At 38.4% G+C, this 16,519-nt stretch overlaps 1 protein-coding gene across 1 annotated transcript in view; it reads left to right on the top strand.

Moving 5' to 3' along the window:
- LOC134798234 (midasin-like) overlaps window positions 1-16,519 on the top strand; it is a 57,846-nt gene that overhangs the window by 15,702 nt on the left and 25,625 nt on the right. Inside the window, exons 11-16 of the mRNA XM_063770608.1 lie at window positions 65-1,697; window positions 1,831-2,039; window positions 2,412-2,544; window positions 2,681-3,299; window positions 3,515-4,020; window positions 4,389-4,565. Coding sequence (XP_063626678.1) covers window positions 65-1,697; window positions 1,831-2,039; window positions 2,412-2,544; window positions 2,681-3,299; window positions 3,515-4,020; window positions 4,389-4,565 — 3,277 coding nt within the window. The remainder of the gene's footprint in view (window positions 1-64; window positions 1,698-1,830; window positions 2,040-2,411; window positions 2,545-2,680; window positions 3,300-3,514; window positions 4,021-4,388; window positions 4,566-16,519) is intronic.

Raw genomic sequence — 16,519 nt, forward strand, 5'->3', positions numbered from 1 at the left:
TTTGCCTATTTACAAATGTTATTTGGGTAGGTACAAGCTAATATTCAAAATTTATATTTTGCAGGTTTAGAACGTCCAACAATCTCCCATTTACTCCAAGCTGCTTATCTTACGTGGCAGCAAATAGTTAGAGGTGTTCCTCGCGAGATGGCGCTGCTTAACAGCTTTGCCGATGTTTACATCAAACCGAGAGGCGGAGGCGATTTTACTTCCAATGTCAACACGCCACTGGCGGAAATGAAAAACATTATGCTAAAGGCTTTGGAAGAAAGAATAAGCACAGAAGAATACAAAGCGTTAGAGACAAAAGACACCAGCCATACGTTAACTGTTAAAGGCATATGCTCAAATTCGACAAACGAAATCGCTAAACAAATCGCTTATCCTGCTATCCAACAATCAACTCATAAAGGAGCAGACTTGGCATTACTAGCAAGCGTTTTTACTGCATACCAAAAATGCACCGAGGGAAGTATTCAAATATTACATGCTTTAATACAAGAAAGTTTAAATAACAAATACAATGGGAATGAAGACTTAACTCGCCTATATAATGAAGTGGCCTTCGCTGCTGGAAAGGCTTTAAAAAATCATTCCGAGACATCCAGGAGGTTCTACCCAGAATCCCAACAGCTCGACGAAGACGAAATCACGGTTGCAAATATGAAGTCGATAACCCTTTACGATGAACTGTGGAAGGGTTTAAATAAAAGGAACTTGCCTGAAAACAATTTTTCCGCCATCGATTATTCGAAAGCGGTAGCAACCGGAGCATTGACCGATGACTTCGTTGAATACCCCATTCTAAAGCACTGCAAGAAATACACGGAAATAATCGACGAGTATTTTAGAAAATTAATCAATGAAGTACAAGATTCCTTAGACGATGAAACAGTATGTAAAATAATTCATATTTTAAATTGGAGAAACCGATTCTTAAAAGCGTGTTCGCTGCCAATATTTGTGATGAAGAAAAACAAAAGAACACCTTTGTTGAAAGAAGACATTGTGCCCTTGCTTTACATGCACAGTAAATGGGTTCAGAAACATTTGATGGGACAACTTTTCGATATGTTGCCACCAAAGCATAGTCTCCGAGAAAAGTTTGAAAGAGAAACTAAGGCGATGTTGTATAACGACCAAGACAACACTGATATTGCGAAACTGAGCAAGAAATTGCGAAAGGTCAAAGGTCAGCCTAAACTATATGAAAATGAGGATGAGTTTGATTTGGCTGTAGCTAGGACGGATATTTATAAACAAGTCTCCTTAGATATGAGTCAGCCTATTGAAGCACAGGCTTCGAAGCTGTCTGTAGATGCGAGTGCTTCAACGGACATAAGTTTCTCACTAGACATTCCTGATAACACAGCTTTAATAACAATACAGGAAAATATCACGAAAATGCTAGAAGCGTCCAAAAATGCTAAAGTAGGCTTAGAAGTCCAACTACTACCTGTAAATGGATATGTCATTCAAAGAGTTTTAAACATTTTGAAAATACATTTCATAGATTTGATCTACAAGCTGTCTCAAGGAGAGAACATAAAACCGGATAAAATACAAGATTTTGCAAGCATTTTGACAAACTTGACGAATTTGGCAAAAGTAACCAAAGGATTTCCTCCAGCACTCTTAAATCTTCTGCAGATCGTAGAAAAATTGTGCAGTGGAAATCAGGACATGTTGAACCTCAGGTAAAAAATGATTTGTACTTGTATGTCTCACTGTCTCTCCGCTTTTTTTTAATGCTGAGGATTTTAACGCCTGCAACTCTAAGCAATGTGATTTTTATATTCTATTTGTATTCCTAAGTATTCTTGTTTTTAGAATATCATCACTCCCTGCAAAATTCTGGGATGAATTTTACAAAGCGCTGGTCAATTCGCCTGCTCTATACCCACTGTTGTTTCTCAAAGTGCAGAATGCTAATTCCGAAGATGATTTAGAACTGATCCCGACCAACACGAAGAGGGTGTCCACGAATCTACCACTGCTGCCCTATTATGTGCAGAAGCTGACTACGGTTGAGAACTCAGGTAAATAGCAAAGACCATGAAATAGAAATAGAAATTTATTTGACAGAAATGTGGTAGGTACAGAATAAGGTGTTAGACATGCAATTTTGCGAGTTCAGCACATTTCGCCAATAATCATGTCTACATACGATTTAATTGCCAAATTGTAACCATAATGTAAGAGATTTAGCAATGGCCAGTTAAGAGTTGCGGTTAGTATATTTATGTTTTCATAATGTGAAATGCCAACTTGAAATTGAAGCGCCTTAAGGCGATTTACACACTGTCAACGAGTGTAGCGACTTATGAATGAATGAACTAATGTACATCCATACTACATTGTTAAATCAGTCGCTCTGTCTTGACGTAAACTAAATGAATTTAAATTTGCAGGTTCTCGTCATTTACTTGCGTATGAAACAGTAGCGCTGCAAGATAGAGAAGAATATTCAAGACTATTAGGCACGTTGCTGAACGTTGTATGGAAAAACATTGCCACGTTGGGTACTACTACCTCCATGAAAATGTAAGTACATACAATTTGGCACGCCTTAGTCGGTATTACAAATAAAAAAAAATACTAGAAGTTCTTATGTCAATACAAAGTATATCAATTTTCATTGTTACTGAATGTAGTTTGTTCATTTAATTTTTTTTTGTAGAAAAACCGACGCTCTATTCGAAGTGAGGAAATATGAACAACTGATGTTCTTCTTACAATCGATTATATTCTCAAAGCAATCGGATAAGTCATACGCCACGCTGCAAGATTATTTAAAAGATCACCCCGCGCTAACTGAGATGATTGGGGAAACAAACAGGGTGTTCATAACACTACAGCAAAGTCTCAACCAAAATCTAAACTCTTCTATTGAAATAACTAAAATAAAAGTTCTAACTGCTGAGCTATCACTATTAACAGGGCTGATTATGGTCAAAATAATGTCTGAAGTCAATCCAGTAGACCAAGTAGAAAAGTATAAACTAAAAGTTAAATACATAGAAGAGGATATAGAAGTATTTGAAACCCTGCTAAGCGCTCACTACATGCATGGGCTAGTATCAGGAAGTGTCTCAGATAACAAACTTATTGAAAAGGCTTCCGACGTGTCAGCTGAGAGTTATGACAGAGACAGTGAAAAGAGGAAAGGCTTGGAGAAAGTACATCCCTATTGCTCTATTTTACTAGAGCTAAGAGAGAACATTGGCGCTAAAATACATAAATACGCTGAAGGAAATACCTTTAGGCCGAAGGAACCGTCGTATAATGTATTTGCTAAGGTAAGTTTGTAAAGTGGGTACAATTCTATTGTGTTTTGGTTGTTAAGTGTTACCACAATAATCTCTAGATTTACGGTTGACTCGATACCTACTAATTGTACAGCGATGGATTAACAACGATTGAGCTATCAGTCGATTATCGATTAATTGTATCGATAAGTGTGGTAATACTTATGTTATGCGAACTAGATGCTAATACTAATTTTATTCCGTAGGATTGCCGACACTTCGCAAAATCAGTGCTTGCCCCCAAATCGATAGCAGATCTGTCAACAAACTTACGAAGAACTTGTAGCGAACTATTACATATCTTACAAACCAATATACCTAACAAAACATCGATGCAACAAGCGCAAACCGTATTAAAAGAGACTGCTTCGTGGCTGTATTCAGTGAACGCGTTTTACAAGAAAATCGAGTCGTCATATTCGGACGCCTTCCCAGACTTGGCTATACCGCTACAAAGTTCCGTGTCTGAAGTCATATACAGCGTCACATCGTTGAGTGATTTAATAAGAGAACTGGTGACTAAAATCGACCAGGAGCCGATTCTGAACGAAGTGATCAATGACTTGATGGTGTATCCGAATGATATTCCGAGTAAAGATGAAAAGGCGAAGTTTTTGAACAGATTCGTGGCATCCAGTGTTATGCAGTTGTTGAGCAGAAATATCTTAGCAGCTGATGGTGACACGTTTGATGTTGAGACTGAGTGTATGGAGTAAGTAATTTCAGAAAGTGACTTTATATTGATCTGTAAATTTAAATTATATCGGAGTAACACGAAAGAGGATTGCGTTGCTATTAATTTACTTATTCGAATAAGTAATAAGTACCAAAGATTCATTAATTATATAAAATAATGAAAGTACAAAATAATTTCGCATCTAGTTTGACAATTTATTGATTCCAAAGCATATAGCGCCGTGTAGCGCAATTTAGTTCGGCTGTCAAACTCAGAAGCACAATTTTTTTCTTAGACTTTACTATTTCCACAATCAACATAATCTTTGATAATATTAACACTTCAGGCCTATAAACCCAACAAAGCTTTTATTATCCCGAATACTCATCTAATTTTTTTTACAGAATTTTAAAGATGAATCTATCAGAGATCAAAATGTACTGCACGGCCGCCGAGCGTGCGGACCGTATGGCGGTCAACAGCGTAATGACGACTCTGAATAGCATCGTCAAGACCTGGGAGAAGCAGCAGAGAGACATCGAAAAGAAGAAGCAGGATGACGAAGCATTATATGTAACGAAGTAAGTGTTAACGTTAAGCAATTTTGATCTTTAAGACTATGTTTGTAAAGTTTCGATTAAGTAATATCGTAAGTTCCATTATCGGATGTGCTATGCTATTGCAATTTAAACCTTGTGAATTAGAGAAGATGGTAGCTATTTGTCTGCATTTTTTGTTACTTGCTATTTGTATTTCTCAAAAGAAAGTTACAACTATCAACAGTAACAATAAATACGGAGAAAGAACAATAGCATATATAGCACCAAGGCTATATAACGAACTACCCATAAATTTAAAAAACACTATAAACGAGAAAAATAAAAAGAATTTACTAAATAAGTACTATCTTGATGGCGTCTCAACATAAACCTATCTACATAAAGCATTCAATATATATATATATATATATATATATACATATATATATATACATACCTATTTATATATTACTCAATCTGGTCTCCATATCAATATTAAATAAACAATGTTAAAACGTAATAATAATAAAAAATCTCAGGATTCTCTGCCTCTGGCTTGCCTTAGCCGGCCGGCCAGAGTGGAGTCGTTAGAGCTATAAGCTCCAGGGGTGGAAGTGAAATATGCATAAGACGCGAGTTGGCACAGTGGCTGTTAACAGCCACTGGGTAGTAGAGATGGGTAACTCAGGAGTGATAGATAAAAAAGATATATATCTTTCTCGTTTCATGAATCACTCTTCTTGTCTTTACGAATCCGAATGTATCAGTATATCCGTACCGCTCACTCCCTCGGCAACGATTTACTAAAGCGAAAGCGATGACTCGGTCGCGCGTACTCCGAGTCGCGCGTCGACCGAAGTAAGGCCAAGCGCGCACCACGACTTTTTGTCGCGCGATAATTTAGTCGCAGAAATGTAACGTATGTGTTTATATGGCAGTGCGCGCATATGCGACAAAAAAATCGCAGCGATTTTAAAATTGTGATTTGTCACATTTTTCCGCGACTGCTCGCGACGCGATTGTCGCAAAGTGAATTGCGGCATACGGAGTTGTATGGCCCCGCGCGCACTGCGATAATAAAATCGCACCCGGACCTCAGTCGGCATATCGCTCTCCAAGCGTCAACATGTCGGAACCTGCTGCTGAAGACGCTAGATGTTGACCATTTAATTATGGAAATAGAAGGAGATCACCTTTGTGGTATAAATACTCAAAGTCATACAGCGATCACATATTAAAGACAACGTTTCATGACAAACGACTGGTACGAAATCCATGTTGAGAATGAACAAACCGCGACTTTTTCATCGCAGTGCGCGCAGTGAATTTTCTGCGATATATTACAGCGCGATTCTAAAATCGTGTCGCAAAAACTAAAATCGTGGTGCGCGCTTAGCCTAACACGAACGAGCGACAGCGGTCGTTCAGGCGGATTCGGACGCGTCATTCGCTATTCCGCGGGAACGAGAAGTAGATACTATAGTATAGTATTTCACGCTAGCGCAGGATGCAATGCAAATTGCAATGATGAGTTATTAATTCGGTTAATGAGTTAAATTGCATTGTATCTAATAAAATGTAAACAAAAAGCAATAAGGTATTTTATTAGGCAAATATATTCTTGCGCATGACAATACGAACCAAATCAAGCTTCCTTGTGAATGTACCAATCTATATCCATCATGATACAAAATGAAAATGTCGCCACGTTATAATAACAATTCTGTCTCTCTCTCATTCATAAGATGACGCAAAGTCAGTAAGCGTCGATACAGTTACGAGCGGGACAACTGATACACACGGATATAAAGATATAAAAGAGTGATACATATCCCAGTGGTAAAAAGATATATATCAATCTTTTCCCTCTACTGACACATTTCGCCCATCTCTACTGGGTAGAAAGCGGCGCACACCTCTCGACACCCCTGAGCCGCTCACACCGGTGTTGCCCTTGAGCCATCCTAGATGTCGCTTTTTGTGGGGGCCCATCTTGTGAGGGCGAGTCACCGTCTGCCGGAAATAAAATTGCATACCGTTTTATTAGGCAGGCGTCCGGTTTTTTACCCCATAGCTCAGTTCTTAGTCCATCGCTTTCACCCAATAACCTAGTTCATTTTAGATTCCATCAACTCTCAATAGTCCTTACACCCTGGCGGGTGCTGCCTCTGCGTGCGTCCCATGACACGGGCAAGGGCAGCCTCCGCTCGGTGTACCCCTTACATTTCATTAAAGTGTCAAAAGGCCTCTACGTGTTGGCTTCGGCTCCGCGCACGCCTCCCAAAGGTCCGGAACACCATTGTTCCGTGATGGGAAAGACATACAAATAAAAAATCTTAATATTAACTACATAATTAATATATTTATCAATAACTGTAATATTCTTACCAGAGGTTTTTAATTGAATAAATTAGATCATCCTGTAACCGCTGCACGCCCCACTCGGTGCATACTCAAACTCGTTCGATCTATTGTAATTAACGCCTTACTCAATGAATGGCATACGCCTTAAGGAAAACCGGAGCCGCTTAAGACTTTCTTGACACGTAAACCGCACAGCGATAAGGAATGAACGGCCGGTTGCGTACTCGAGTGGGCTATTTAGTTTTACCCGCTAATTTATTTATTGTAGAACTTAAGAGCCAACAGGAGTGGTCATTCCTCCATACAAACGTAGTCCTCGTTTTCCTCCGTGGTTTTTGAAGCTAGAGCAATGATTTTTTCAACACAGATTAATATTGTCAATATCTGTGTCGGACCGTTTTGCTTTTTTTGATATTTTTGTTTTTTAAGGCGCTAGAGCCCTTCAAAAACGGCCAAAATGGCCTAATAGACTATGCCGCAATGAGAGGCGTGGTGTTCAAAACTGATATCAATTAGCCAAAAAAGCAAAACGGTCCGACACAGATAATTTCATAATCATTTAGATTTCCAAATTTGGTTACGATTGGTTAAGTTTTGGGGGAGGAAAAAGAGTACTACGAAACCTCGATTTTTGTCATTTTTACGCAGGATTTTTCGCCTCAGCTGCAGTTGTCCCTATCGCACTAATTTTAGGGGCGGAGTCAAGTTTCTAAATACGTACACAGCCAGAAAAGTGATGGGCAATAGTCGACATTTAATGTCGATAATCTAGTGATGTAAGAAGTTATCGATAAACCGTCTTGTGTGAAAATATCTAGATCCTAAGATACAAGGGGTTTTGGGTTGAGAGTAGGGAACACATTTTTGTAGTTATGATATACAATCTATTATGAACTTTTTGATTCTAATATTTCAAATTAGAAATCAAAATCAAAAATATTTTATTGCATGGTTAAAATGGGTTAACAAAATTTTTAGGTACCTACAGGCACGCTTCGTAATTGTCGAGCAATTTAGGGTCCTAGCTGAATTGGTTGTTCCATACTTACTCGTGCTCTATGGAATGTCCAATTTAGCTAGAACCCTAAATGGCTCAACAATCACGGAGCGTGACAGTACTAATGATTCATGTTCTGTATATCCTGCCCTACAATGGCGTTAATATTTGGTTGTCATGTCTATACTTCGTTTTTAAGCATTATTGAAAAAAAATATAGTAAATACTAATATTAACCACTAAGTACATAACTATTACAAAAAAAGGTAAATAATTATACGATTGCATGCTTAAAAAAGACACGTCACCTTCACTCTAATGCTAAACAAACGAAGAATAAGAACTAACAGCGATAAGACCGCCTGTTGCTACCTTTATCTACATTGTAAATCGGTTTTAGGGTTCCGTACCCAAAGGGTAAAACACGGGACCCTATTACTAAGATTCCGCTGTCCGTCCGTCCGTCTGTCACCAGGCTGTATCTCACGAACCGTGATAGCTAGACAGTTGAAATTTTCACAGATGATTTATTTCTGTTGCCGCTATAACAACAAATACTAAAAACAGGATAAAATAAAAATTTTAGTGGGGCCTCCCATACAACAAACGGGATTTTTGACCGAAGTTAAGCAACGTCGGGCGGGGTTAGTACTTGGATGGGTGACCGTTTTTATAAATAATGGTACGGAACCCTTCGTGTGCGAGTCCGACTTGCACTTCGCCGGTTTTTTTTTAATTTGTTTTTATGTTTGTGGTGTAATAAAGAATATTTTAGAGTCAGACCAAGAAAAATCTACAGCAATTTTGATAGCACACGCAGTGCAAGTGTTATTTATATGTCATAATTTCATAGAAGCGACGTTTGAAATAATACTTGCACTGCGTGTTCTATCAAAATCGCTATAGATTTTTCTTGGCCTAACTCTACTTTAAATTACAAAGTAAGGCCTAAATTATAAAATAAGGCCCATCAATGTTTTTTTTTTTGTGTTTATTAAACTTGATATTTTGTCTATAGTATTAGCGGACATGGCCTCAAAATTTAAACCCGCTTAAGAATCGGGCCTTATTTCGTGCATTATATACAATACTGTTGTAAAAATTAGGTATTTGTAAAATAAAGTAAGAAAGAGATGTTCATGACAAGAGTGTTTTATTCGAAGTAAGGTAACTAGGCAAATTTAAAATACATGTATATCAAAAATAGAAAATAGAAAACTTAACAGTTGTCTGCACAAAAGAGGTCAACTACAACATCCGCCCTTAATCGAAGTTGTGCCAGACAAACAAAAAACAAAAAACTTAAGTCTCTATTCCTAAGTTAAGTATACACCGTTTATGTACTATAGGTCCTAGTGGCTTCGTTAGTACATCGGCAGGCATATCACTACTTTTGATGTATTCTAATTTAACAACATTATTTGAGACCTTTTCCCTAATAAAGTGAAATCTGGTATCTATATGTTTCGTCCTGTTGTGGTGTACAGGATTTCGAACGAGGTTGATGGCACTCTGACTGTCAGAAGCTAAATGAACTATATGCAATTTACCTGTTATCTCATAGATAAACCGTCGTAAGTAGCATGCTTCCTTCGTGGCAGACGCTAGTGCCATATATTCCGATTCGGCTGAAGATAAAGCTACTGTAGGCTGCTTCTTGGACTCCCAGGATACTGGACCTCCACTTAACTTGAAGGTGTATCCAGTGTACGACCTTCTGTCAATCGGACAATTTGCCCAGTCCGCGTCACTAAAGCCTTTTAAAGGTTCTCCACTCTTCCTGTAAACCAAGGAGTAATTTAAAGTACCCTTCAGGTACTGCAGAACCCTTTTCGCAGCATTCCAGTGTTCTTTAGTAAAGCACGTATTAAACTGGCTTAAATAGCTCGTAGCGTAAGCGATATCGGGTCGTGAGTTTACCGTAAGATACATGAGGCATCCTATTAAGTTCTGATATGGATAAGACTCACCTTCTTGACCATCGGTTCTTCTTTCCATATTCTTTTTAACTAGAGGAGTATCCACAGTCTTACAATCCTTCATGTTAAACTTTTCCAATATAGAAAGAATATAACTCCGCTGATTTAAATTAATACTCTCGGAATCGCATTCAATTTGTAAACCTAAATAACATTTTAATATTCCGAGATCTTTCAAAGAAAAATATTTCGACAAATTCGTTTTGACAGTGTCAAACGTCGAATCAGATTTAAAGAAGACTATTATGTCATCGACAAAAATACCCAATATCACGAGTTCCTTACCAAAAAGTTTCGTATATACGCAAGGCTCGGAAGGAGTTCCTGTAAAACCTATTTTTAAAAGCGTTTCATTTAACTTTTTGTTCCATGCTCGCGGTGCCTGTTTAAGGCCGTAAAGGGATTTCTTCAGCAAACAAACCTTGTTTTCTTTGCCCTTTTCGATGAAACCAAGAGGTTGCTCCATGAAAACTTCTTCTTCTAAATCTCCGTTTAGGAACGCGGTATCAACGTCCAAGTGCTTCATTCTTAACCCCATCTCTGCAGCTAATGCAAATAAAGTGCGGAGGGAAGAATGGCGAATCACAGGTGCAAACGTCTCATCGTAGTCTACTCCCTCGACTTGATGAAAGCCTTTCACGACGAGCTTTTGAGGACAAGGGAATGGGACGAAGACTTACTTTAGAGCGAAAATTGTACAGGTTGAGTCTGTCGGACTTTTCGAATATGGAACTGTACATTAACGCAGTTATGTCAACCGCACAGGATCTGGCGGATATAGATGTAGTCTTAGAGGATAAGTCTATTGCTGCGATACTTTTGGGAGGTCTCACTCCAAAATATGAACCTCTCATTATGGCTTTAGAAAACTGTAATGTTGATGTGACTACAGACTTAGTTAAGACAAAACTGCTAAATGAAATGTCCAAGGATGCGGCTACACCACTAGAATCGGTTTTTCATGCGAAAAGGAAGCCGAAGTCAAAGAAGAAGGGTTTTGTTTGTTACGAGTGCAAAATGCCTGGACATAAGCGACCAGACTGTCCGATGAGAGCCAAGAAGGAGAAAGCCAATGAGGTAACTGTCAACGATACGACATTTACACTTACAGCTCTTAATACTTCTGGCAGCTCAAGTAAGGACATCATTTATGTAGATTCGGGCTGTACTAGACACATGGCTTCTAGACGAGATTGGTTTCAGAGTCTTACGATACAGAATCAAGGTACCGTTACTGTCGCAAACGGAGAACAGATTAAGTGCTGCGGAATTGGAAACATATCAATAAACACACCCGAGAACGTGGTCAACAAGATCAGTGATGTTGATTTTGTACCAGATTTAAAAGCTAATTTGTTGTCTGTATACAAAACTGTTGAAAAGGGTTTTATATGTGTTTTTGATATTAATGGATGTAACTTTTATAAATCTGATAATTTTCGTTTTACAGGTGAATCTGTTGCTCATGCCTCGCCCTGTGGTGGACTGTACGTTTTAGACGGTACTGTCAATGTTCCCGAGAATGTGGCAGATAATTATATGACACAGGATGTGCACTCTGACTGTCAGGATAGTTATCAACTTTGGCATAAGAGGCTAGGACATTTGTGTCGCATAGGCATGAACCAACTGAAGAATCACGAGGTAGGCGTAAAGTATTCAGTAGTAGATAAAAATAGTTGCATCGCTTGCGTGGAAGGTAAACAAGCGAGGAAACCTTTCAAGAAGGTAGCGTTTAATAGAGCTACTTCCCCGTTAGAGCTGATCCATATGGATCTCATGGGACCGGTGTCTACAACCTCTTTTCAAGGAAATAGGTATATGTTAACGATAGTAGACGATTATACACGAAAGGTGTTTGCTTATTTCATTTCTTCCAAAACAGAAGTAAAAAATAAATTCTGTCTGTTTCAAACTTTTGTTGAAAATCAATTAGACAAGAAAATAAAAGCGGTTAGGACTGACGGAGGTAAGGAGTTCGTTAATAAAGAGTTTGTTGATTATCTTGCTTCGAAAGGTATCGAGCATCAAACGACGACGCCTTACAGTCCTCAACAGGTTGGAGTCGCGGAGCGCACACATCGTTCGATTGCAGAGAAGGCGCGGACGTTGCTAGCCGAAAGCTCACTGTCGAAAGCATTCTGGGAAGACGCATTTCAAGTTGCCGTGTACCTAAAGAATAGGTCTCCTCATCGAGCCTTAGGTGGAAAAATTCCTTTTGACAGGTGGTATGGTCGTAGAGGTGATCTTAGTCACCTGAAAGTGTTCGGATGTAGAGCACTTGTCCATATACCCTCGTGTCACAGAAGGAAATTAGATGTCAAGGCACAGGAAGCGATTTTCGTCGGTTATCCAGAAAATCCAGGTACTTATATTTTTAGGGATCCTGCTAACCCACGAAGAATGTTTATGTCCAGAGATGCAACCTTTTTTGAGAATTGTTTTACAGAGCTGAAGCAGAGGTCACCAGAACCTGAGGTACAGTCAGACTCTATTTTATTGTTCGAAGATAAAAGAGAGACCGACTCTGAAAACTGTCAAGATTGTCAATTTTATGACTGTGACGAGAGCAATGACCCTGCACCACTGCCTTCGCCGATAAATCTAGAAAGTGCCGAAGATTTAGCATCTATGGAAGAGCGAGAGCCCTTCAGTGAACCACGGCTACCTAGTGCGGAGGGAAGAATGGCGAATCACAGGTGCAAACGTCTCATCGTAGTCTACTCCCTCGACTTGATGAAAGCCTTTCACGACGAGTCTCGCTTTATACTTGGTTATATTACCGTACGCGTCCTTTTTAATTTTGTATACCCATTTACATGGTATGACCTTTTTATTAGGCTTATCTACTAGGTCCCATGTGTGGAGTTTTTTCAGTGAACTATACTCATTAGCCATAGCATGCTTCCACTTATCTGCATCATCGGCATGAGTAGCTTCAAGATATGTCGTAGGTTCTCTAGAATCAACCGTAGACACGTTGTATGTTAGGAAATCTGGTGGTTTCCTATCTCTTGAGGGGTATCTCGGCTCAGGATGAGATTCCTCTTCCACACTTGCTGGCTCTTCATCCGCACTAGGTAGCCGTGGTTCACTGAAGGGCTCTCGCTCTTCCATAGATGCTAAATCTTCGTCCCATTCCCTTGTCCTCAAAAGCTTCCTGCAAAGATTTCCATGCTTCGGCTGCGGTTTTCGCACATCTAACATGAATGATTGCCGCACCATCTATTGTCAAACATATCTTTGCCAGGGCTTTCGAATCTTTTCGTACCTTTGTAGAGGCAGGGGTCGTGTCTCCTTCAGCGTAGCCACCGATTGTCTCCCACAGATCCTCGTGCAATAGGTAATTGCGCATCTTAAATTTCCACGCAGGATATCCATCTTTGCTCCTCAGGCAAAACGATGGAAAAGATGAGCTTGAACGGGAATTAGAACCACTCGAAGCATCTCCCGATTCGTGTGACATTTTACGATTTTTATTATTTTCATCAATCACACAATCACTACAACGCAATATTTTACGAAATACACATTACACTAAACTTTGCATTATAAATTATAGCATTCGTGCTGATAACGTGTTGTAAAAATTAGGTATTTGTAAAATAAAGTAAGAAAGAGATGTTCATGACAAGAGTGTTTTATTCGAAGTAAGGTAACTAGGCAAATTTAAAATACATGTATATCAAAAATAGAAAATAGAAAACTTAACAGTTGTCTGCACAAAAGAGGTCAACTACAACAAATACTACCCATTTTTGTGTAGTCATTATTTATACTATAGAAGCATTGTTTGAGTAGCCAATTATTTAAACAGTATTTTTTTAAAGGGCAACGGTGGCAATATTTTAAGGTCTGGATAATAAGATACAGATCTTAATAAGGATATCAATGTAAGTGAATGTTACTATGACTACCAAACAAACAAACGTGATAGAATTTGCCAGCTGGCATTGTAACATTCAGACAGTTACCTATGTACCTAATCTGAAATATGAATAAATTAGTAATATTTTAAACAGGAAAGTAAACCGAATTTTGGCCTTTTGCTGGACACAATCACAATAGTAATTTGTTTTACAAGAGGGCAAAGTTTATCGCCACCGGTTGATGCATTTGCAGCACCAATGGTAGAAAATGCAAGCTCATCATCAACTGCATAATCGACGTTTGATATGACTATTGAATCCGAGCTTTTTGATCATGAATCATGATAAAACAAAATTTTAGAAGGTCGCAGAATAGTGGATTTAAAATATTTATTTTCTGTGATCTCAAATATCAGGCACGATCATACAAATTGTACATTTGCTGATCTTGCCTTTGTCATTGAAAGACGTAAGGGTTTACACAGAGAATATATATTTAAGTGTAATATGTGCAAAAAAAAGGAAACGATACAATCTGAAGACCCAAAAAGAAAATGTTAGTAAATACTGCTCCTCCCCATGGTTACTTGGTTCCTTATTCAACCTACCTGAAATTAAACGAGTAGGTTAGTAAATTATATCATTTTACATTATAAAGTTAAATGTTTAGGTATCTCAATCACTTACTCACTGGTGGACATGGACGCAAAATTTTTGCCCATCTACTTATACTATCTTATAAAAAATGAAATTTTGAAAGTTAGCACGCTTAAAGTTCGTTTTTAGGGTTCCGTACCTCAAAAGGAAAAAACGGAACCCTTATAGGATCACTCGTGCGTCTCTGTCTGTCCGTCTGTCACAGCCTATTTTCTCGGAAACTACTGGACCAATTAAGTTGAAATTTGGTACACATATGTAAATTAGTGACCTAAAGATGGAAGGATGGAAGGTTCGAAGTTATTTAAGAAAACAGCCAAAAAATGACCATTCACCCCCTTTTATCTCCGAAACTACTGGGTCTAAAATATTGAAAAATACACAAAATAGTTCTTTACCTATAGATGACAGGAAAACCTATTAGAAATGTGCAGTCAAGCGTGAGTCGGACTTATGTACGGAACCCTAGTTTTTGCATTAAGGTAACAGATTTTGACATGTCTTATTAAAAATTACCATTGAAAAATAAGTCATAGCAAATATGTTAGAATTATAAATCATATTAATCATATTAATGAGCAAGAGCACCCTAAACCGGCGAGCGTGTATGAGGAATGTTATGAATGTGAAGGAAGCGAAAGTGGTATGTCAGGATCGTAGCAAGTGGAAATCCGTGGTCTCTGCCTACCCCTCCGGGAAATAGGCGTGATTGTATGTATGTATGTATTAATCATATACTTTTTTATATTCTTTTGCTTTCATAAGTAATATAAACTAATTTTTGAAAGCGTTTTTCAATAATTATTAATAAAAAGACACGTCATGATTGTTTACCTTCTTTCTAATGCTAAAAAATAACGAACTATAATAACCGGGCCTTATTTGGTACAGAACCTTGATTTGATAGGTACATCGGATATTCTGGGCCCCTGAGTTTGTTACGTAAAGGACAAAATGGTGACATGTGGTTAGAGCTGATACTGTTAAACTAGTGGTTCTGTGTGCTAAGTATAAAAAATAAGCTTCAGCGAACTCATTAAGCCTAGAAAAAACCCTACACCCTACTGCCACTTAAGTCAGTCTTGAGTCTTTGAATCAATTTCCGTAGTAGTACTAGTACTACTAAGGTACTAGGAGGTAATAAGGCCTATAGTAGGTATAATAAGGCCTACCTGAAAAATAATGTTCTTACAACAGTGTAACCGTGTTAGTTATTTGAGTAACATATATGTAAAGTGATACAATTAAAAGCTAACAGCAAACCAGTACATAAATTATATCTTATGTACTTCTTATGAATTACACTCTTATAAAGGTTTCGGCTAATTACGCTTAATTACTTGAATAAAGGTAGATGAATTGCGTGCGGTCCAATAGGTAACCACAACTCACGGAGTCCAAAAATAAGCTGATCAGCAAAGTCAAGTAAACAAAGCCAAGTCACAGTAGTAGAAAGATTATCGAGTTCCGTAAACGTAAGCCGGGTCAAAAAATTCAATCGCAACACAGTAAGTAATAAGTGAACGCCTCGTGGCAGTAACGCACGAAAAATAACATTGCAAATTGTCGGCAATGAGGCGCGCGCGGGTGCAAGCGTACGCATCTGTGTGCGTGCATTACACACACAAATACAGTCTCTCACGCCCCGTCAGAGCGACGGGTATATTCAGCTTGAAATCTCAAAATTGACTTTTAGCTCAGCTCCCGTTTCGTCTTAAGTAATTTTATATAACTTTTGATTATCCTATGTATCACAACAATGTTTAATGTAAAATGTATCTATCCACGAATGTTGTGTCGGTACAAACCCGATAGGGTTTCACGGCACTTTTCTGTTTGATTCAATGTAAGATTTTACTATAGAATAAATAAATAAAAAAAATGTTGCTTGTTATTAGCGGTACCTTTAAACATTAGAGAACAATGTCATTGTTCCCACGATAATCTCTCAAGTACTAAACGGTCAGCTTAAAAAGGGGTAACTATACCATTATGCAGGCCTTACGATTGTTTGCCATCTTATCGGGCTAATTTAAATATTTAATGTCGGCTGTACACACTCGTCAAGAGCCTCTCGCCGAGTCTCGGTACCGCTCCGATCCAATCGGAGAAGCACGAGACAAGACAAGG

This window comes from Cydia splendana, chromosome 16 (assembly GCF_910591565.1).
Source record: "Cydia splendana chromosome 16, ilCydSple1.2, whole genome shotgun sequence".
Lineage (NCBI taxonomy): Eukaryota > Metazoa > Arthropoda > Insecta > Lepidoptera > Tortricidae > Cydia > Cydia splendana.